We start from the raw sequence: 23,647 nt of genomic DNA, 5'->3' as shown, positions 1-23,647 counted from the left end.
CTTCCCCCCCCGAGCGTCAGATTTATTTTCACCAGCCGTTTTGGTTTCATTGTTATTTGAGGAGGAGGAGGAGGAGGAGGAGGACGAGAGGAACGAAGAGGAGCAGAGGGGGGCGTGTCTGGGGTTTGATCCCGGTCTCTTGTGGTAATACCTAATAACAAACATTAAAAATACCACAGAAATCCCTCGCCGCATTCCCACGCTCCAGCCGGCCAGAACGCCCGTGCACGCCAGCAGGCACCAGCACGCACAAACACACTCTACATACATACCAGCGAGGCTCACGCACAAACAAGGCTGCCTTTCTTCACATACCTGGGCCTGAGAAAAGGCCAGCAGGGGTCACGCGGGCCTTTGGTCGCACACGCACAAATCAGTAAATGTTATCACCAAACAAGTCTGCCAGTATGCAGAAGCAGCTCAGACCAAACAAAAGCGTGAATCGCAGCATCAGGAGTTCATTAGAACACAAACCCGGAGGTTACAGAGGAGCAGAAACTGTCCTGCAGAGAGAGAAAGACAACACCGAGGGCGGGATCTGTGTTTTCCCTCTCACCAACCCTTCCACCATTATCATTACCATTAAACTATTATTCCAGTTATTAGGACCACTCCGCCTGCACTGCGAGGGCTTGAACTGGAGTGTTTTTCGTCTTGTCGCCAGTGGCTTTCTGACCTCGTCTCGAGGTTTGGCGATCTCAGCCAGAGATTCCTTTCCATCCCTCCCTCCCTTCATGTTTCACATTTGCGTCAGCAGTGTTACCGCAACCTCCTTGGTCTTCTCATTCCCCTCTTTTGCTGTAATCCCATGATTCTTTGTGTTTTGAAAACCCCACCCACTCGCTCGTTTTTTTGGCCTCCCTCCTCTTCCTCAGTGTTCTGACGTCCTCCTTTCCCCCTTCTTCTGATCTTACCTTTTCACTTCCTCTTCTCCAGTTTCGCAGAAGTCCCCCGGTGTCTGCGCAGGCAGCCGTCTGGGCCTCCGCCTGCTAAATGAATAAATGTGTTCACTAAACATCAGGGATGTGAGGTAACATCTAAAGCGGAGGTCTGCTGACTGTCGTGGGCAAGGATATTGCTCTAATTATGGGGCCTTATTAAAAAGAAAGAGCGGGGCATAAATCTAAAACTCAAGCTGAACTCCACATTTGTCTCCAGCAACAGCTGTGGCTGTCGGACTCTTGGCTGCAGGAACAAGAATCTTATTCACAGAAACACTCCTCCGCTGGGAAAAGCGGAGCAGCTCTGGCAAACAGGGATGTTGAACGAGAGAAAGGCTGAAGGTGACTCCATTCTAGGGTACGATCAAGAAAAAGGGGGGGCTGCATTTCGCTAGGAATAAACATCATTTCCTTGTTTCCCTGCCACCTTTGACTGTAATAGGTGAGTGAAATGTATTTGTATTGACCCAGGACGCTCCACAAAGAGATTCACAGGTACGGTAATAAAAACCATCAATCATTTGATGTAAGGATAGCATAAAAAATGGATTTCCAACAACCCCCCCCCAAAAAATTTTGGAAAATGGTCTGTCAGCTTACTCATGTCCCCACCCTAACATTTACGGCGCAACAGAAAGGGCGAGGAGTTTTGGAGCTATCCAGCCGTACAGCTAACACAAAAATGTGTTAAAAACTCCAAAAACATCATTTTCATCTAAGTGTGCATTTAAGGACTTTTTGACACATGTACATGCTATATTGTTGCATTAAATGTGAACTAAAACAATCATTAATGGTCAATATGTGATGAAACTAAACAAACAGCAAATGAGATGCATTTAAATGGATCCCTTTGACTTCTTAGTGTCAAATAAACGTGTGATTTCTGAATATTTTTAATGAAAATAATACGTTTTTATTAAAAAGCTCCTTGTAGGACATGAAAGGAGAATGCAGAAGGGTTAGTATCAGCCAACTCCTAACCCTTCTTCCGGCTCCGTTCCGCCAAGAAAAAGAGCACAGATTAAAAATGTATGAGCGAACAAACCCTTAATACGAATCATAACAAAAGTAAAACCACATTTAGAAGATCATCGATGCCGGTTTCTTTATTTACAACGGAACTTCTTCTATGGTCGTATTTCAGACAGTTCTGCGCATGTCCAAACGTTTATTCCAACCAAAAGTGTGGCGTATATAAATGTTTGTTATAATCGGATGAATTTTTTCTGGGCCCATGTAATCAGTTCAGCTCTAATCTGATCTTTGGTCCGATCACAGATATTTTGCACGTGTGACCACAGCTTTTATTCCGTACATAAGATTGGAAAGTTCCAAACTGTCTGTTTAATGAATAATTTTCACCTCAATCCTGCAATTGTTGGAATTTTTCAAATATCCTTTTAAAAAGTAATCCTCTTTATGTTGGGGTTCATGTTGGATGATCAGCAGGTGGGTTTGAGCTCATCAGCATCTCAGGTAATGATCCATTTCAGCGTTTGGTCAACTTTTAAAAAAACATTTTTATGGGGTTTGGTTAAAATCTCATATTGCTTATATTGATATTATTATATCTGCTTCTTAAGCGTTTCTGCTGCATCTTTACTTTACTCACATATTTTAGCTCATTTTCAAAAGACCTATAAAAATAAGAACTGCCCAAAGGGTTTTTAAAGGGGATTTGAACAGTGTGCAGACAGAAAAGGGTTAAATTGTACAAGAAAAGAATGAAGACAAAAATAAAAAGGATCTGTTTTTAGAACAAGGCATGCATTCATCCATGTCTGTTGTTGGTTTCTCTTCTATTTTTACATCAAGGCCATAAACTATACTTCCATTTTTACTAGGGTCAAGATGTTCTTTCATCTCAGCAGTGCTAGAACGCGCGACGCCGTTCCAGGAAGTCAGCGCAACCTCGGCATCCCCGTCAGCAGGATGCGCCTCAGGAAGCCTGGCACGGCCTCCAATAACACCTTGCGGGTTTTTGTGTGCAGATGCGTGTGCTCGGGCCATTGCTTGTTGTTGTGTCCGAGCTGCTTTCCAACATGACTGCACAATCTTGGTGATTATAGAAGAATGTAGCTGCAGAAGATCAACGTTTTTATCCCTTCCAGAGCTGTGAAAGCTGGTGAGATAAGAGAGGCGGACAGGAGGAGCCATCAGCTCCAGGATGAGAAATGCTGGAGTAACTAAAGAGAAGCTGTAATAATGGAAACCACAACAGAGTGGAGGGATTCTCTGTGGCCTCATAGGATTTTCTTTAGTGCTTGAAAACACAGTCATCCATCCATGAGTAGCTATGTAAACAAAGGTTTTCCCACAACTGTTTCTCTCAACCACAAAATTGCCAAATTTTTATTAATTTGCACTTGACGTCAGACAAAAAGGCAATATCTCCACCACTGTGTAACGTTGGTTCCAGTTTAAGACTAGCAAAATATGACACCTGAACACCGTTTAACCCTTGTGCTATCTTAGATGACCCCCCTCTTACATTGATGTGTTCTCCCTACCATGACAAAGGTGGATAAAGGTGGAAAGATTTCATGTAATCCATGGACACCAGTGAAGATCACAAATCATTGAAGAAAAAGGTTCAGAGCACTGTCTAGTGGGTCTAGATGACCCAACTCCCAATGTTAAAGTGCCTAGGATAGCAGAAGGGTTAACATCATTCTACGTTTATAATACAGAGCAACTTTACCAATCGCAACGGAAATGTTTGCATCATTTATTTCATAAATGCCCTACCTAACTGTTTTTGTTTTCCTCTCTTAGATTGTTCACAAATCTAAAATACAAAGAAATCCTTCCAGCTAAATCCTGGAAAGCTGCTTCCCCAAATTATTAAACGAGTCGTAGATCATTTCTGTCTCGATCAAAGTTACACAAAGGTTACAATACTTGTACGATTTTTGTTTATTCCACGATGGGTATGAGATGTAGAGCTGCAAAGGCCCAGTTAGCGCTGCTTACATTTGCATGTTCACAAGATCCTTGAAAATCGAGCAAAAGACAATTTCAGCCAGTCTTGCATTGAAGTCAAACCAATTACTGTTGCAATGTTTTCTAACGTTGCTCCCCTTTGCTTTTGCTGAGAACCATGTCTGATCTGCGGGAAACTAAAGGTAAAAAAAAAGGATCAAATAAACCTTTAATATATGTTAAAATACAACATTTGATAGTGCAGGCGCCAACAATTAAAAAGTCAAAGTGAGGTGGTAGAAATAAAGGTAGAAATAAAATAAAAGCATTTGCCAAATTACAAATTCAACTAAATGTGCCAAATTTAACTGTTAAAAGCCAGCAGAGGAAACATGGAATAAAATAGCGTAAAATATTCGCTGAGCCACCTGTTAACCAATCCTGTTTTTACAATCACCCCTTAAAATACCCCTTAAAACAACAATTATCCCTAAGGCAACAATCAGTGTAAGAGAAGAAAACAAATACAGTTAGGTAGGACACTTAAATATTAAATATTGTAAACATTTCTGCTACCATTGGTGGTGTTATTTACGTAGAATGGTGTTAAACAGCGTTCAGATGCCAGTCTATACCCGTAAACCAGAAGTAACATGACACAGTGGCCTGGCTTTCGCCATTTTGTCGGACGTGACGTGAAGAGGGTCTATTGTTCAAACAGTATTTTTGCAAACATGTGGCTCAGGTGGTTGATCAGGTTGGGGGTTCGATCCCCAACTGTGTCTTTGGGCAAGAGGCTTCACCCTCCCTGTGTGAATGCCTATGAACATTCATAGGTTGATGGTAGGCGTGAACTGGAAGCCACGCTTCTGTCAGTCCGCCTGCTGCGGCTGCATCAGTAGTTACCATCACCAAGTATGACTGAATAATGGAAGAACTTTGAGCGTCTGGAAAAGCGCAGATAAATCCAACCTATTATTATTATTTCCATCTCCTGCAGCTTCCTCCTTCCGTCCGTCTCTTTCCAGGAGAAAAGAGTCTCCTCCATGGTCACAGGGAGAGCATTGGTCTCATTCTGCTCACGTGAGAACACGATCAAATATTCCCATTTTTTTTTAGATCAAAAGGAAACTTCTGGAATTATGAATGCTGCCTTTTGCCCTTCCAGCTGTTGTTGGGTTAATCAGCGTTAAGCACTATCTTGTTTTTTCTGTCTATCACGTCAGGCAGGCTCTCCTCTTTCCTTTCATCATGCCACAGCTGCAGCCTTATCATGAGATAAGACAAAACCATCAGGAGAAAAGTCCAACACTACATTATTTACACACAAAGGAATGCCACTTTTGTCAGTCTGCATCTCCTCCATCCTTTGTTTCGACTCCACCCACTCCATTTTCCCTCACAAGCTCAAACACTGAGTCTTCAGTTTAATACATCTAAATCATTAAATTAACATTTAATACATCTAAAAAGTGGACAATTCATTCAGCACTTTTTCTTAGTGGATTCATTTTTTGCAGAAGAAAAAGCCAGTAGAGATTTTATTCATTTCTTTTAGGTTATTTTAAAATAGTTAAAGAAATCTGCAACGTCCTTGTTTTTGTCAGTAAGACACCGATCCAGCGGTTACCATGAAGACGCACTCTGAGGAAAAAGGTCTTTTTGGTGTTTTTAACATGTTTGTTTCTGATGATTAAGGACATACATAAAGAAAATTACTCTTGAAATTGTATTTCTGCTTATTTCTTTGCAGATAAAAATATGCCACTTGAAAACGATTGTATGTGTGACACAGAAAATACGCTGATGCATGAAGTTGTAGACGACTAGATTCCTTGTTTTTTCCTCATCTGAGCTGGAATCTACGGCTGGATGGCCCCAATATTGCTGGTGAAAGAGGGATGATGGAAAGTGGGGGTGGGCTTGCTTTATGTTAAAAGGCCCGCCCACAAGTCGGGGGTAAGTTACCAATGAACTCCTGCCACTCTGCAGAAACTATGTCCAAGAACCCCCTCTTGTTAAAGTAAAATCTGTCCAACACAAGAGGCCCTCAGCTCTCATCTGTCTGCCCAGCTGTTGGACAGGACAAGTTAAAAAGAAAAAAAAAAAAAAAAAAAAACTATGTCCAAGAAAATGACAAGTTTGGGCAAATGACAGCATAATCATAATTAAAAAACCACTGGGAATGCATTTAAAAATATTTCAAAAGATGATCAAAGTGGTACTTTAATAAATAAAGCATCTGGAAATCTTTTTATTTGTCATAAAATATGGTGCAACTATTTCAAAGACTTTGTTCTGAGCTCCTGTATGTAACTTTTCTACAGCTGATGAGAAGTTTGAAGGACTAATTTATGAGAACTTTCCAGACAAATAGTATTACCCTCTGATCTAGTACATTGCTTAAGTGTTAATGTAAAAAGTGCAGGAAAAGCTGCACAAAAGCGGTTGAAAGTATTGAAGGTTTAGGCTGAAGGAACTGTGGGCATGAATCATCTCCTTCCTCTCATAAAGGAAAGTGTTTCCTTTGCTGAAGCTGATAACAGAGACAATGAGCTTCTTATCACAGCTGCAGCTCAGACACTTGCTGGACTCGGTTAGAAACCAGCCGAGCCCTCTTTGCTTTAGATTCAGGTATGCCCTCCATAACTTACGTAAAACCCGAATTACTGATCTGTCGGTGGATTCATGGGAAGCCTGTAAGGCTTTCTTTGGGAACGTTTGGTCCTTTCCACAGCCTGTCAGCTTGATCTGGATTCTTCACGGACTGTAGTTTCACTTTGGTTCATTGTTTTGTGAAGCACTTCTTCCAAACATATAGAACATTCATATAAAGTATTCGTTTTTGTTCCACCTAAAAGTCTGACTTTGGACTGTGATGTTCACCATAGAAACACATCAACAGTCAGAGACAAGAATGTACCGCAATCAGGAGATCACGTTGTTTAATTTTTAAATAATTTCTTTCTATAATGGAGCAGAAAAATGAACTAAAGTTCACCTCGATACTTTGTAATGTAAGCCTAGTTTCAATGAACTCAAAGGTTTCCTGTAGGCCTTGACCAGGCTTGAATTGCTGTTTTTGGCCCATTCTTCCATGCAGATCTTCTCAAGAGTCGTGACGTTTTGGAGCCGTTTCTGGAAAAGAGGTACTTTCAACTCCATTCACAGGTTCTCTGTGGGATTGAGGTCCAAAGACTGGATAGAACTCTTCAGAACCTCGAAAGTGCTTCGTACAGAGCCACTCCTTCGTTGCCATGGCGATCATCATCCCGCTGGAAGATGAAACAAAGCTATGCTTCATCTTCACTGATGGAAAAAATGTTTTTGCTCAAAACCTCATCCTTTGTCTTTTTCACAGAAAAGCAACCCCACACCGTGATGCTTCCACCCCCATGCTTCACAGTGGGGGTGGAAGCATCCAAAAATGACGAATGGGGTTTGTATAAAGAGTTCCATTTTGGTCTCATCTGACCACGTGACCTTCTCCCAATCCCCCTCTGGATCATCTGGATGGATGGTCTCTGGAGAACTTGAGACGGGCCTGGACATGTGCTGGTTAAAACGGGGGCCTCTGCAGGGTTTGAATCCATGACAACGTTGTGCGTTACCATATTAACCTTTGTTAAGACGGATGGTGGTTCCATCCGTCTTCAGGTCATCGACCACTTCACCTGTGCGGTTCTGGACTGTTTCCTCGCTGTTCTCCAGATCATGTGTACCCCTGTACCCCCTGTTCAGATGTTGTCCCCGGAGTCCTTCGACAGCTCTTTGGTCTTGGTGATGGTGGAGAGGCTGCAGTCTGACTGTTTAGTGACGTAGACGGTCGTCTTTCATATGGATAACCAGTTCAAACAGGTGACATTAATACAGGTAATGAGTGGAGAATAGAAGAGCATCTTAAAGAAGAAGTAACAATATTTGCTTCTTCTTAGGAGACAGATCCTTACTTTCTGCTCCATCATACACATAAGTAAATCAACAATCTAGTAATGTGATTTTCCTGGAATCTTCATTCTGTCTCTCACAGTTGGACGTTTTTTGTATTTTTTGGAGAACATTACAGACTAAACGGATTGTTTTCAGTCTGACACCTTGAATAATCTGTGACTGCTAAACTCTTTTTGCTCCACTGCAAACGTCAAATTCGGAGAAGAGTAGCCTAAACCTGAAGTCCTTCAGATGCTGTTGAGGAAATAAGACCACTCAAAAAAGTTAGACTGATGCAGTTTTAGGAAGAGCTCAGAAGCTGCCAGATGAGTCTTTGAGTCTTTGTGTGGAGGTTGGCTTTTCTGTGGGTGGAGGACAATTTGCTGGGATTTAGTGACATCTAGAGGCAGAAACTATAACCCCACAAACAATTCTACTTGGGTCGATTATCTTTTCCTTTTTAATTTTTTCTATCAAGCCATGACCATTCATCCAGATTTATAAGTCTACATATAGATATACGTGTTTGTCTTCTTTAGTAGTTACTGTTTGGTTGCTTGAAATAATTAATTTAGTGAACTTCTGAAGTTTGGTTTTTAAATATTCTGAAGACATTTTATGACTTGATTGACCTTAAAATAAATACCGTATTTTCCGGACTATTTTTCATAGTTTGGCAAGGGGTGCGACTTATACTCCGCAGCGACTTATATTAGAAATAAATACATTGTTAACCCTCTTGTTATGTTCATTTGTGAGGAACAGAGATGATGTTCCTGGGTCAATTTGATGTATGAGGTATGTTAAGTGTTAAGAGTATGTTAAGTGACTCAGAGAATCAGCAAACTTTTTTTACAGTACGATCTTGAAGGCTAACAACATAATATTCTGTTTTCCAATGATTTCATAGATTCAGAAATGCAATAAAAATGACAACTGTTTCTACAAATACAGGATGAAAACAGAGTATTAGTTGGCCAATGATGCTTCATGAAAGGAATAAATAAATATGAGAAAGAATTACTGTGAAATTATGAGATAAACATTCTGCTATGATTGTGTCATATGAGGTTGTGCAAGTTATTAGTTCTTGGTCTTTGATTTTGTCAAATAAATTTCCCGTCAAAATGCGACTTATAGTCCAGTGCGACTTATCTGTGTTTTTTCTACTTTATAATGCATTTTTGGGCTGGTGCGACTTATACTCCGGAGCGACTTATGGTCCGGAAAATACGGTACTTAAAAGGTAAATTATCCTTAAAAAAATAAGATTTTTTACCCTTTTTTTAAAAATAGCATCAGAAAGTGGTTGAATTTGCCTATAAGCTGCTTTTTCCTCCATTTCTCTCTTCTTTTGCGTCTTCCTGGCACAAAAAGCACAGATTCCCAAGTTTTGCATTATTATATACAGCTGTTTTATTTGTGATTCTCCAAAATATTATCAGTATTTTACATGTAATACAGATAATCAAAAAGAATCATTTTCAAAGGAATAAAATTACACAAGAGAGAAAAAAAAAATCAAAAATGAAACAGGTGTCTTTCTTTTTGACCACAGAGACATGGTTAAGGTACAAACAACTGCTTGATGAAGTAAACAAATTTCTGCAAAAGAGCACGACAGTCTGGTGTGTGCACCGCACGGAGCAGTGCACGCGTGTGTGTGTGTGTGTGAAGGATTCTTATCCTGGGACTCTTGTTTAAACTAATCGGATTCAAACCTTTTGCTTCTCTTTCGGATCCGTTTCGCTCGACTGAACGACGTGAAAAAGGTCAGTGTATAGGACTTTTACTTAGAAAAACAAAATACAAACTTAAATTAGGTCCAATTAAATAATAATTACACTTTGCCGCAACACTACAACTCAAAGGGATTCATAAGATCTATTTATTTATTTTAAAGAACTTCACTTTAAAAAAAAAGGAGAATAAATAAAACTTCAACACGGACGGCACGTCCCTGTGAGGACGCGCGCTCTTACGCAGGAAAACCAACTGTTGGATAGTTAAAAAGGAAGAAACCTAAGAGCGGATGTGAACAGAAAACGAGTGAAACGCCTTGTATTCTCTTTAAAACCCCTGATATAGTCCCAAAATAAGGCTGTGGGTTCCAGGCACACCAAGGTAACACCTGATCTGAGCAGCTATGTGCATTTATATGTTTCTTTTTTAAACAGACACCAAACTTTTTCTAACTGTACAAACCAGACAAATGTCCATTTATTTCAGATCACCTGTCTGAGATCAGGTCTGTCTCCGAGATTAGAGGTTTAAGAGGAGGACGTACAAAGGCGACACATCTTTGTTAGACTATTTTTTTAGGTTTTTTTTTGCAGAGCATCCAAGAGACATAATCACAAGTGCATCATTGGCAAAAAGAAAGAAAAAACAAACTGCTGGTGAGAGAAGAGGTGCACCCGTGTGTCTGTCTGAAAGACTGTTCTGGGATTTCTTTTCCTGCAGGTGTGTCACTAAGGGCTCACCTGTGAAAGCAGTTTAAGTGCATGCGTGTTAGAGAAAGCGCACATTTAGAGAGGTAGCAGAAAAACGCAATCAAGAGCTAAAGAGACCTGCCTTGAAGGAAAACGCTCAAACTTTTTTTTTTTTTTTCATTTTTCAACAAACAAAACATGATCTCTCTTAAGGTGGTTTCGTACAAAAGTGACTACTGAAAGGCCTGGTGTGTCATTCACAGCATATCGTTTTGACGGCCTGGCGTCTGAAAAGTGAACAGAAAGCAAAATGACGAAGCAGAGATTCAGAACCAGTCGGTTGGGAACAAAAGAAGGCAGAGTGGTGAGAGACATGCCTGCATGTGAAGCCAACAAAACACCAAACACACACAAGTACGGAAGCTAAAGTTGGATCCCAATGTTTTAGACCCTTGTGACACAGACAGGGGAGAGCGTTGGTTAGAAGAATCCACACAGAAATCCAGAAAGACGGCCGACGAAGGTGACCGACAGTCAGAAACCTTCAAACTTCCTTTGTTTCCAGGAAAAATGATCAGTAATTTAAGTATTGGGGACAGAATTTTACAAGTTTCATCTCCCTTTTTTCTTTTTTTACTAAGGTGGAATCAGTTAAAATCCTGATACTGTGCAAAAAGGACTAACAAGCCTGTTAGGTTTTTTTTTTTTTTTTCTGATGTGGAGAGAAAGACCCCCAAAAAGGGCGTCATTATCAGCCATTTGGGAGGTTTCAAGCAGCTGCAACAGGTTTTTCTTATTGATCACATTTGAGCTTTAAGCAGATTCAGATTCTTCCAACGGAGATGAAATGATGAACACATGACGGATCTCCAACACAAGGAGTCCTGGAAGGTTGGGAGGCAATATTTGAAGTCTGAACAAGGCGTGGGGCAGTTCAGGGGCTGTTTGGGTAAATCCTTACAGAGCCAGAGGGGCAAAAGCAAAAGGAAAAAAAACCTGATGTTAAACCTAATAAAAAGTCCAGATCACATTCCAACTGGGACAATAAGTTAGCTCACTAATGAGGAAAATCTCTGATAATTAGTGTTTACATTTTAATAAAAAGATTTCTTTTTTCAATAAAGTCAAAAATGCTTCAAAGATGAGGTTTTAACTTTTGAGCATCACAAACGACCATAGAATACTAAAACCTTTAAATCTGATCTGTTACAATCTTCATTTTTATGCTGGAAGTTGAAAATATTTTAATTCCTTTCAGGCTGAAAGTCTTTATTTTGGGGGCAAAAATAACTGCAGCTGTTTTCGCCTTCTGTGTTTGAAGGTTTAGGTTGAGATTTGAGGTAACCATCATCCAGCATTCAAAAGCAAATAAACAAAAAAAAATAGTTTCTATGCTCAAAAGATAATCTAGAGTTAAAATAAAAATCTGAGCTTGATATTTCACTAAAATAGATGTTTTTTTATGTTAAACACTTTGCGCTGCAAAAACAACGGTAACAAAAATAGAAGTATATACTTGTATGTGCAGAGAGGAGGTAGTACTTTTGTTAATCGGAGTACCGACGCACAGCGGCACATTTCTGCTGAAGAGACAGACGGAGGAGAAGACGAGGAGCGGCGGAGAAAAGCAGGACAGCTAAGAAACATTGGGATCCGCTGGTTTACCGACCGACAACAGAACTCTACTGGAAACCGGATGAGGCATGAAGAAAACTGCGTGGTTGTACGTCTGTCGTTTGTGTACTGATGTTTGGTTCCCTTCGAAGGCTACTGAGAGAAGTCCTCCTGCTAGTTATTGAGGTATCTGGTAGATGTTTTTAGCTGAGTGAGGTCTTTACAAGTAAGGCTACTGAGGTGGAGCGTCTGACCTGGGTTGACAGGACGGCGAGGAGAGAACTCGGCGCTTCTCGGGGTCACGAGCGGAGGAGCTGCAGTTTGCAGCCATGACAAACCGAAAGCCTGATTGATGAAACACATCAAATGTGACATTGATGATGAAAAAAATGCATCCCTGGATTAAGACTTTTGAAGCAGCAGAGGTAAACGACTGATGAGCGACTCCCATGAACCCTCAGCGCCGAGCAGACTCTCCACGGAGCCCCGTCCTGCATTCCCTCTGAAGCAAATCGTGTAAATGTGGATGAACACCAACAAACTGTCACAGGACGTGGATTCCTCAAAGCGAGGCACAGGAAAAAGAGTTCCACACTTTGGGTCTGAAGAGTCCGTCTCTGCTCACTCTGCCCCATCAGCACTTCACGACAGCTTACTTTGAAAACACGTTCAGCTCCTGTGATCTCTGTACAGCTTTACAGTCTTGTAGGTCCAGTCACAGCGCCTCCTGCCTGCGAACAGGCGCCGCTTCACTCTCCACGCCACCATCGGGCCTCGGTGCACCCCACAGCTGGCTGCCCACTTAAAGCTTTAAAGCAAGAATCCTGCTGATGGGAGACGGCGGTTGAACGGCTGCTTGTCGGATGAAGAGGCGCGCCAAAGCAAAGGTTCGCCAACAGCTTGAATCCTGTCTGTCCGTTGAGGCAGTGTCATTGAACGATCAAACGTTCAGTCTGTCCTTAGCTCTGGAAAGAAATGATGGATGTATCTGATTGTGTCCTTTTTCCTGGTGGTTTCAGCTGAAGGAAAAAATATATAAAAAAAACAAAAAAAACAAATGGGCATCCTATCTTCATAAAAAAAAAGAAAAAGAAAAGTGACGTTTTGTCAGTTAAAATCCAAGGAAACACAGAACAGGAAGCTTCTTTACATGCACTTGCAGAAGGCTCCAGAGGTCCATGGCGCTCAGCGTTGCTTCTTCAAACTGTTTGGACAAAGAAAGCGAAGCGCTAGCTAACAAGGAAACCCTGACGGACATTCAAATCAACAACCAAGACAGACAGGAAGTCAGATGCCGATCAAAACTAAAAATCTTCTGTATATACGGTGGATTTCTAGAAAGCTTATCGATTGAAATAGGAGAAAAAAGGACAAAATATCCACTAAATGGAATGAACAGACAGGAAGCTTAATAGTCAGAACTTACTGAGCTGTCAGGTACCAACATAAAAGCTGCCCCCGTGGTAACACGACTGCCCCTACACCCCCCCTCAGATGGATCGCACATTAGGCTGAGCTTCAGTCACAGCCACAGATTTCTCCGACCCTGGCAGACTCGATCAGTGCTTCCTGGAGCAGCTCAGTAAATTCCTCAGACGGTGCCTGCGTCCATTCTCAGTGTAAGAGTTTCTCTCTACTTGCATAGAGCCTCCAAACATCATTTCAACAACAGCTTAGCTTCTTGTCATATTTTACCTATGTTATTATTATTATTTCATTCTATGTACAGATTTAGTGAGTGGTATTTACACAGTTCCTCCACAAGGGGGTGATCCAGGCCTGCATGAAGGACGGGCGTGCGCCGTGTCAACAGAAACGTGATATGTAGTGATAAAGTAGTGATAAAAACCTTGCTTATGCGGCTGGTGTTGAAGTCATAGAAAAACCGGTGATGACAATTCTTAGCATCAAAACGTCCTGTTAAATATAAAAATAAAAACTGTTCCTTCGGTAATTAAACTACATTAATTTGGCTGAAATCATTTTGTAAAAAGGGGGTAACATAAAAAAAAAATAGAGTCTGTACCTAAAATGTCTTCATTAAAAATGTTAACAAATTAAAAGTCTTGTGATAATTGTTTATAAATGTTTCGTCTTTAGCTTCCTTATGCTGTTATTCAGTATGATCACAGTGATGCCTAGAGCTTACAATAAAATAAAATAAAAAAAAGTAATAATCTGTGTCTCCTGATTGTAAGCGTACGCCACACACACTGTAAAAACCAAGTACACAAAACCGTTAGACAAACTTTCCCTGAGGCGACAGCTGGGTCTAGCTCTGTCTTAGCAGCAATCCATCCGGCAAAACCATTCACTCCGGATCCTCAACGCATGAGATTTTTGTTTGTCCGTCCGCAGACTCCACAAAGTGAGGGGGCCGGCAGGCGAGCACTTTGTTTGCACTGCACCCTCAGTCAGAGCCTGAACGCACACCCCCTTGTGGTCCATCAAAAGTCGAGCACACTGTACACAGATATCAAAAATAGAAGGAGCCCCCACCCGCCGCTCTGCGTGTCCCTTACAAAGACACAAACAAAACTGAGGGGGGGGCTCTCAAGATCCTTTACATGATTCCAAACTCTCTGAAGTATATTTGCTCCTCGTGGCACGGTCGGACCTGGGCGCCACCAGGCCCGGCCGCCACACCATCACGCCACACACCCATTCATCCGTTCACTTTGCTTGCGTTGGCATGTCAAAACATTTGACTTGTACCATAAAAACACCAGCGGTTTTTTTTAACAAGAACTGCCAACTATGTAAAATTTTCCATACATTCTTGTTTTCTCGCATTCCCTCTGTGACAAAGAGACATCCAACGGTACCCCCCCCCTTTTTTTTGTTTTTTTTCCCATGATTCCCACCTCCGTTCCATGCTGCTTCAAATTGCACATTTCCTGACAACATCTCCGCTTCTGACATCTATCTGGGTTTTGCAGGATTCCAACTTCTTGCACATCGTTTTATAGATAAATGTATGTATAGATATAGATTGAAAGGGCAGAAGCATAACTCTGTTAGAATATTTAAGACCTATAAACAAAGCATTTCTATGCATTTATTGGAGGTTGCCCATGTCCTCTGCTGTTTCATATATTTGGATGCCTTTGCTGTTAACATACTCTAAACCAGCGAACGCCTCTAGTAATCTAAGTTCTTACTGGCTAATAGATGTAAATATGTGCATTTTTTTTCTGTCCTCGCCTAGCCGTTACCATGGAGAAATGTCATGAGGGTAAATGAGAGAAGCACGAGATCCGCCAACGTGTCCGTGGCAGACGTAGTTTCCCGGGTGATGACGGAGGGGATGGCGGCGGCGTCGCCCAGTCTGTAAACTGTACATTGAATGCAGTCTCAGGTTTTCAGAGGTTAGAAGAACATTTGGTGATCCTAGAGCTGCAGGAGCCAAAAGCATAAATGAGGTCTCATTAGATGATCCGGAGGTCCAGTTGTGGCTGCGGTTGAGATGGGCTTCTTGAGGTACAAAAAGGGGGATCTGAAAACTGAAAAAGCATGTGCGACCCAGGCAGTTCTCCCACGGGTCCAAGGCTTCGTGAGGACTGCAGTTCTCTTGAGGAAAAGGCAGCGCGAGTTGGTGAATTATCCTGTGTGTGACGGTGTCGTAAGCAAGCCCACACACCTCCTCTGCTGCTATGACACCTCGCTGCCGAACACCTCCAGCACCAGCGGGGTGAGCTGCATGCTGTGCTCCGGCTGGAAGGACAGCGAGCGGTACTGCTTGGAGTGCTCCTCGTTCAGGCTGCGCAGGTCCGCCAGCTTCTGGATCATCTTGGCGTAGAGGAGGCGTCCGCCTGGGTGGTTGACCCGGATGTAGGCCTGCAGAGCCTCAGACAGGCGGTCCTGGAGCTGCTCGATGCGGGCGTGGTCCTGGACACCCGGGCGGTCTGCGATTAGATGAGGGAGAGAATTCAGAGACGGTTGAAGTTGAGGTGATTGGATGAAAAACGAGACAACACAGGTCAAAAGGTCTCTGTTCTTTTTTTTGTTTTTTTTTAATTTACAGACTTCTAACAAAGGCAGGAGTTTGGAATAATCAGCCTGCTGCCTTGTTTCACTTCCTGTTTAACACCGGACGTATAAACATGCACTCTTCAAACTATCATCTTTGACTGTTTATGCAATTAACTTAATTTCTCGAGCTGAGAAAAACAGCTCGGCGCTTGCATGTTGACGCAAAAAACCAAATGATTCAGAGAAATTTTCATTCTTAAAACTTTTTTTGAAATCATTAAAAACTCAAAAAGTAACTATTTTTGAAGCAAATCATCAAAAACCAGCATCTGGTCCGATAATTCTGTCGAGTATTTTTAACCCTTGTGCTATCTTAGATGACCCCCCCTTCCATTGAGGTGTTCTCCCTACCATGACAAAGGTGGATAAAGGTGGAAAGATTTCATGTAATCCATGGACACCAGTGAAGATCACAAATCATTGAAGAAAAAAGGTTCAGCGCACTGTCTAGTGGGTCTAGATCAGTGTTTTTCAACCAGTGTGCCGCGGCACACTAGTGTGCCGTGGGAGATGGTCAAGTGTGCCGTGGAGAAATTGCCCTCATTCACTGATCTAAAAACATTAACCATCTCCAGGAAATCAGCTCTTTGTTCATCCAAACAGGTCCTGATAAAACACTGAGTAGTTAAGAATATGAAAGATCATAAAATACTTATTTCTTTGTGTTTAACTGATTCTATTAAAGACATTTTGATAAGAATGACGGCACCGCGATTTACCTGCAGCTATAACTGTTTTCTGAAAAGTCCCGCAGCTTTTATTGTCGCCACGACTCCACCAATCATTCTTGAAGGCTTAATCACATGTCATCAGTCTGACCAATCAGAAGTGTTTAAAGTCTAAACTTCCTTGTTCCAATTTAGCTCATAACTCAGTCATTTCCAACAAAAACACCAGCTAAAGCTCGTCTTTAGCGGTGTAGCTTTCCACAGAATCCGGTATCAGACCGTGGAACAAGTGAACAAAACCATGAAACTCAGAGACGCAAGTGTTTCTGCCGTTTTCTCGCCGTATTCACACTACAACTCCCATGATGCATTGGCTTAAAGGGACAGCGCCTTAGCGTACAATGAGTCGTCCTTGTTACACGGATTGAAACCACAACGAACATACAGTTTGTATGTAACTTAACTTTTATTACATCTTTTAGAAAAAACATCTGCAACTTCCTGCTTTTTCTGCCACAATTATCACAAAAATGCACGTCAGATTGCCGGGGGGGGGGGGGCTGTAGATCAAAACAGACTATGAGTTTCTGCTTTTTTTTTTGGGGGGGGGGGGGGGGGGGGGGGCTGGTGTGCCGCGGGATTTTTGTCAAGGTTAAAGTGTGCCGTGGCTCAAAAAAGGTTGAAAAACACTGGTCTAGATGACCCAATGGTAAAGTGCCTAGGATAGCACAAGGGTTTCAAGCACGTGTTGCCTGGATGTTGCAGCTCCGTGAACAGCAAAGTGATGATTGCAGAAAAGTGTTTATGGCTTCTACTGTGTTTTTATTACATAAGACCCTCATGCATCCAGAAAAAGTGAATTTTTTTACTGACATGAGTATTCACAGATGTGAGGTTATACACTGAAAAGGCAGAAAAGAGGAACAAAAGATACATGACTATAAGCTGTGATGAGTATCTGAACGTCCGAATACTCGGATACTTGCGGTTCATTCCAGAAAAATCAAATACAAATATTTGTGATGTCAGAGATTGCCGATTTGTGATATTTATTGATATAGTACAGTGTAGTAAAAATACATTTGAGACGATCCGAGTATCGCCTTAAAATGACCGAATCGTGTCTGATTTAAGTATATAAACCAAACAAACTGAAATGAAACAAACCTTCAAAGTAAAGTGTCGGTGAAGGCTCCATTTTGAAAGTAAAAGTATCGAGTGCTTTTTTGCAAGTGGAGAAATGTGAGACCAAGGTTCAGCTTACTGAAATTCGTTCTAAAAACTGACTTTGTTTTGATTATAGTTATTATTTTCTAGTTGTTCTATTTCTATTGAGGTGGAGCTGTGTCTTCATCTACTATCTTCTCTTCATCGATCGACTGGAACTACAGTCTGCCAAACTCAGAGGATGAAAAAACTGTGGAGACTTGTTTTTAAATGATTCAAAGCAAAAGAGAGTTTATTTATATTTTGCTTCCTGCTGAAGTTAACCAGGAAGTTGAGAGAAAAACTTCTGGGTGTGAAAAGTTTAAAAATGATAAATGTCTTTTTTTTATCTTTGTGTTTTTATCTGTTGTGTTTTGCTGTAAATATATTATATATTGCTTTAATTTCCATAAATTCAGTTAAAAGACAAAAGTTTAGCCACCATTAAGACATTATATATTGATTTGATGTATGGATTGTTGATCTTGATTTGTGGGTCGGACTGCCACCTACAGTAACGAATCACAGCCCTAAATAAAGATGTGAATCGACTCAACACCAGACGTTTTGGTAACATCTAAGATCCACAGAGTCCACCACCGTCTCTCCATTATGGCGCTGTGGATGGTCACGCCAAGTTAGAACCTTTGGTTTTCTTGCAATCCTTCCAGAAGAAGGTTTTTCTTGACACCAAAGAGCTAAAGTGAACCCCCTGCAGTACCTGGAGACAGCAGGCAGATGGCCATGAGCAGCACATGCTCCTCTTCATGCAGGTTCAGTTTCTTCAGACCAACTTGAAACTTCACCAGAGGCTCCAACAGCTCCAGGGTGTGACCGGCTGCAGACAGGACACAAGCGTGAGCAACCCGGAAACATTCGCACTTTTCCCTCCACAGACACGGGGAAATAGGGTCTCTGGAGGCCTCACACTGTTTTTTATGGGATGGACGGAGAGATGGCTTCTTCTGTGAAGAAACAAAAGCTGCTGTGTTGATAGAAAAACCTGAAGTCAACATCTGATACTTTAAAGGAACAAAGAAAGCGGAGTGTGAGCGTCTGTAGAAGACTCAACGGAAGTGAAAACTAATCCTGCCCCAGATTAACGCTTTACATGCGGCCCGGGATTTTCCTGTGGAACTAACCCTTTGTCACGTCGTTGACGCAGTATTTGAAGTCGGGCCCCCCGCAGCTCCAGGACATGTCCTCCAGACTGAAGGACTGGTTTGAGCGCAGCATGATGATCTCAATGGCGCTCGACTTCAACAGAGCGATCTGGTCCTCTGCCGTCAGGTCTCTGGAAGCATTTGCAAGAAAAGAAATAAGTTCAATGAACATCATCTAAAACTGAACATTTTTTTCCACCCATAAAACTCCCTTTGTCACATCTTTAATTTTTGGTTTGGATTGAATAATTCTGCAAGTAGCAGCATCTTAAGAGAAACTTTCAGCCGTTCTTTTCCACAGGAGAGTTTTAATGCAAATAGTAACAACACAGATCATTCTTCCAATGTAACAACTTGGTTTCTTTGTTAACAGCGCCTCGTCTTTTTAGCAAAAGCAAATTAAACTCGGTAATGAAGAAAAATAATAGGCGGTTACTGTGCTAACACAGCAAAAAGACAAACCTGTGAAACAAAAACAGACAGACAGATGATTTGAAAGACACCATCCAATAGCTAGAACTGTCAACGCTGTGTCAAAAAACAAAATTCCTCTCCAAGATTTGAGATAATTCACATATTTTCGCCCCAAAGTGTAGAAAATCATGAAATATTTAAAGACCTTTGGAGATCTTTTAGTGGAAAAAAAGGCTGAATTCCTCTTGATCTCAGACCTACAACTGAATCCACAATCAAAACGCATCAACAGGCACGAAAAAGAAAAAAACATCAATTAACTGACCTCAGAACATCGAAATGCTGAAAAAGAATTAGGTCCACAATAAAATCAAATTTTTGCTAAAAATTTCAGCTCAAAAATTTCAAGGGGGGAAGCTTTTCAATTAACCGAGGAATTTTGTTAATATTTTTCATAAAAAAATAACTTTTGTCAGCTGCTATAAAAATGCACAAAGCCTTCAGAACAGGGTTTGAGTGCACGCACAAATTAAATCCAGCTACAGCTGCTAACATGGTGAAAAAACGAAAGCTCTACCACTACAAAGCAGACAAACAGAAGCTTCAAAAACACAGAGTGATGCTGAGGTGTGCTAAACATTTGCAACAGATTAAATATTTAAATGTCGTCGCTGTGTTCTTCTTATTCCGGTCACACAGGAAATGTTCCAGAGAGATCATTGTAGGAGATAATGTGCGTTTATGTGTCAGAAAGTTCTACCTGACCTCCTATAGTCTTGACCTCAGCAGATGTTTATGTGCGCGAGAAACAATGAGTGTGCAGGGAGTAAGTTCACTGTAAAAGTAGGGCGCTGTGCCGTTTATGTTTGTCATTTTGTCATCACCTCTGTGTGTGTTTGTGTGTGTGCATGCAGGGCTACCTCACAGCTCAGCACGTACACATGAAATGTTCTAGGACATTCTTGAAGTCCCATTTCTGCATGTGGGAAGCGCTTTGTTCAAACGTCTGCTCACTTCCTGACTGTTAGACTTAATAAACTGCAAACGAGTCCGTGAGAAAAAGGTTCAAAAACGTCGAGTCGATGGCTTCCAAACGTTCAGATTTGTGTTCCTGCAGGCCGACATTCACATAAGTTGCATCTTTGACACTCAAAATAAACCAAAAATACCAGCAGAGTTCAATTAAATTATGACTCAATCTTCTAGATATTTCCTGTTAGTCTCACTGATGTTACTTATTTAGATCAAGAGTGTTTATTGTTCATAGCTGTGGAACCACGTGGGATTATTTTAGCCGATTATCTGAGTGGCTGCACTGGTGCTACAGTAATATGATTGACAAATCTGTTCCTTTGCTAAAAACATTTTTTTTAACCAACAAAAGGCAAATTTTCTCTTCTTTTTACATATATCACTACCCATCAAACATTGCATTACGCATGAACGCAACTACCAAAATGATAAACGTATTTGATGCAGCAAAACAACAGCTTTATAAGAAACATCATGAAAAATATGGAAGCCTTTCTGTAGCATAATTAAAAATAAGAGTCAATACCAGAAATGCTTTTCAAAATGAAGCTGCACATGTTGACTCAAAATTAAAAAGAAAAGCAATCCGCAGAACCGCTTTTTCTTCTTCAACACCGCTCATTTTGTCACTTCATTAAAATGATAAAGAAAATAGTATTTGACGTTTTATTTTCAAAAAGTTCTTTAGTCAGCGTGTAGCAAAATTCAATTGGAAATTTCTCATTTGACAATTAAAACGGATTAACAGAAATTCTTTTTCCTTTTCACAATGTAACTGCATCAAATGACTCAGAAATAAAATTAAAATTCAATCCTCCGAAACTTTTAATTATGCTGCAGAAACGCTTCCATAGGAAAGGTTCATTTCTCAGTTAGGTATAAAAATATTATTCTTGAAAGATCCACTAAAACTGGAACGTCTTGAAATTCCTACCTGAATCCTGGGATCATCTTTGCAAAGCCGATGACTTTCTGAATGCTGTAAGACACCAGGTCGGCCAGGTGGGGCAGCATAGAGAGCTTGGTGTCCTCCTCGCTGGAGTCCGGACTGTTAACTCCGTCCTGGTACATCATCAACAGGCTGCTGAAGTTCATCTTTGTGTCCACGGACTCTGTTGCATGGCAGGTAAAGAGACGGCTGCTAAGTCAGATGATTGACAAAGCGTCAAAGATAATCAATGAAAGGCCTTAGTCCCAACTGCCCTTATGGGTGGATACGGGCCGTCAACGGGCAAACCTGTACAGGACACAATATCGACGTCAAAATATCAAGGTTGAAGACCGCTCTGTGACCTCCTAAAGAGAAAATGTTCATGCACATTGTTTTTTACGGGCACGCTACAGGCGACAGCTCGGGATGACCACTTCTACAACACGTAATAGTGAAGCACAGAGCCAGGTAGGGCTGATAAGTGTTCACTTATAGAAAGCCTTATAGAAATGTGTGGACATCCGGTTTTTCAACCGGTGGGCCGCGGCACAGTAGTGTGCTGAAGATGGTCAGGTGTGCCGTGGGAAATTAATCATTTCCCATTGCCAGGATATCATCTGTGCATTCATCAAAACAACCCTGACAAAACACTGAGTAGTTAGAATCATGAAAGATCATAAAATACTTTTTTCTTTGTCTTTATTTGATTCTATTAAAGACATTTTGATCAAAATGGCGGCATCGCTATTTAGCCGCAGTTTTAGGAGATCTCTTTTTGGAAAAGTCCCGCCCCTTCAACTGTCTCCACCAATTACTCTTGGAGGCTTAATCATACACCATCAGTCTGACCAATCAGAAGTGGTTAAAGTCCTCACTTCCTTGTTCCAACTCGGCTCATAAAGTTTCTCAGTTCCAACAAAAATAGCAGCTAAAGCTCGTCTTTAGCGGTGCAGCTCCCTGCAGAATCCGGTGTCAGACCGTGGAACAAGTGAACAAAACAATGAAGCTCAGAGAAGCGAGTCTGTCTGGCATCAGCGTCAGTGTTTGCACTACATCTCCCATGATGCATTGGGTGATAGTATCTCTGCAATGACGCTGCTATATTAACTGTCATAAAGCGGGAGACGGTTTTTTAATTACATCAAGGAGGAATTCAGCTTCACTTTTCAAAAAATCTGAAGAGTTAAGCTTAAATAAAAGTAATAGCAAAATAAAAGAAACAGGATTAAGGCTAAGTGGCCAACAGATAAATTGAAACTAAATTGAAACAATTTATTCAACCAAAAAGAAATAAAAACATTTTTGGTAAAGTTACATTTGTGATTAAGACAAAAGAAAAAATAATAAAACTTCAAAATGTTACAACTGAACCCAAGCATGGATAACTTGTTGGTCTTTTTTGTGTACAATTCATCACGCATGTTGTGATCATTTAACATTTAAAAAAAAAAATAATCACTGTTTAGAAAGAACATATTATTGTTCTCATTTGGTTTTATGTGAGGTTACATAAAATTGCATGTTAACAACCTGGACATATTTTTCAACTAATTTAGCTGAAATATATTATTGAAAACGATCACAACTTTTATTACAACATTTAGGAAAAACAGCTGCAACTTCCAGCTTTTTCTGCCTCAATCATTTCAAAAAATGTGCGTGAGATCTTGGTTGGACAGTACATCAATGCAGACTATGGAGTCTCCTTTTTTACATATTTGGATGCTGGAGTGCTGCAGGACTTTTGTCAAGGAAAAAGTGTAACTTGGCTCAAAAAAGGTTGAAAAACACTGATTTTAGAGGCCCTATATCATGCAATATCTTAAGTGTATTATAATGTTCATTTTCCATGAGAAAACAACCCCAGAGCGATATTTTGATAGAAAAAAAACCCTCATATTTCATTTTTTTAAATTGTTCTTTAGTGTGCATAAGGTTATTGTCATATATTTGTGTTTCATTTACTCTGAAAGGCTTAAGAATAGCACAAATGGGGAGCCAGTTTAGCTCGTGCTGGTTTGCGGCGCCTTCCGTCCGTGAAACCCGGGTTCGACTCCGGGCTGCTCCCTGTTCCCTTCTCTACCTCTGCCGGTTCCAAGCCCGGTTTGAGAAGGTTGCGTCAGGAAGGGCATCCGGCGTAAAACATTGCCAAATTTACCATGCGACTTGTTCGCTGTGGCGACCCCTGATGGGAGAAGCCGAAAGTGGAAGAAGCTTAAGAATAGCACAACATGAGACCTTTAACACAGGAGATGGCGCCAGTGACATTTAAATACGCTGTACCATAAATTTCCCATCGTTTACGCGTTCAACATAAATCAGCGGTTTTGCACCGCTATGAAACGCATTACTGACATAA

General features: G+C 41.1%; 1 protein-coding gene across 3 annotated transcripts in view; it reads right to left on the bottom strand.

Annotated features, from left to right (window-relative positions):
* Positions 1-9,187: 9,187 nt before the first annotated feature.
* vdralpha (vitamin D receptor alpha) overlaps positions 9,188-23,647 on the bottom strand; it is a 65,772-nt gene continuing 51,312 nt past the window's right edge. For 2 of the 3 annotated variants that reach the window (XM_023956222.1, NM_001128516.1), the window contains 4 exons: positions 21,292-21,469; positions 18,891-19,042; positions 18,470-18,586; positions 15,494-15,747 (listed from right to left, as the gene is read on the bottom strand). In XM_023956222.1, the coding sequence (XP_023811990.1) occupies positions 15,494-15,747; positions 18,470-18,586; positions 18,891-19,042; positions 21,292-21,469 (701 nt within the window). Of the gene's footprint in view, positions 15,748-18,469; positions 18,587-18,890; positions 19,043-21,291; positions 21,470-23,647 lie in introns of all 3 variants that reach the window. The other variant, XM_023956221.1, reaches the window with a different exon arrangement.

This window comes from Oryzias latipes, chromosome 7 (genome assembly GCF_002234675.1).
Source record: "Oryzias latipes chromosome 7, ASM223467v1".
NCBI lineage: Eukaryota > Metazoa > Chordata > Actinopteri > Beloniformes > Adrianichthyidae > Oryzias > Oryzias latipes.
The sequence above is the reverse complement of the archived record's forward strand: the minus strand, read 5'-3'. Positions and strand labels throughout refer to the sequence as shown.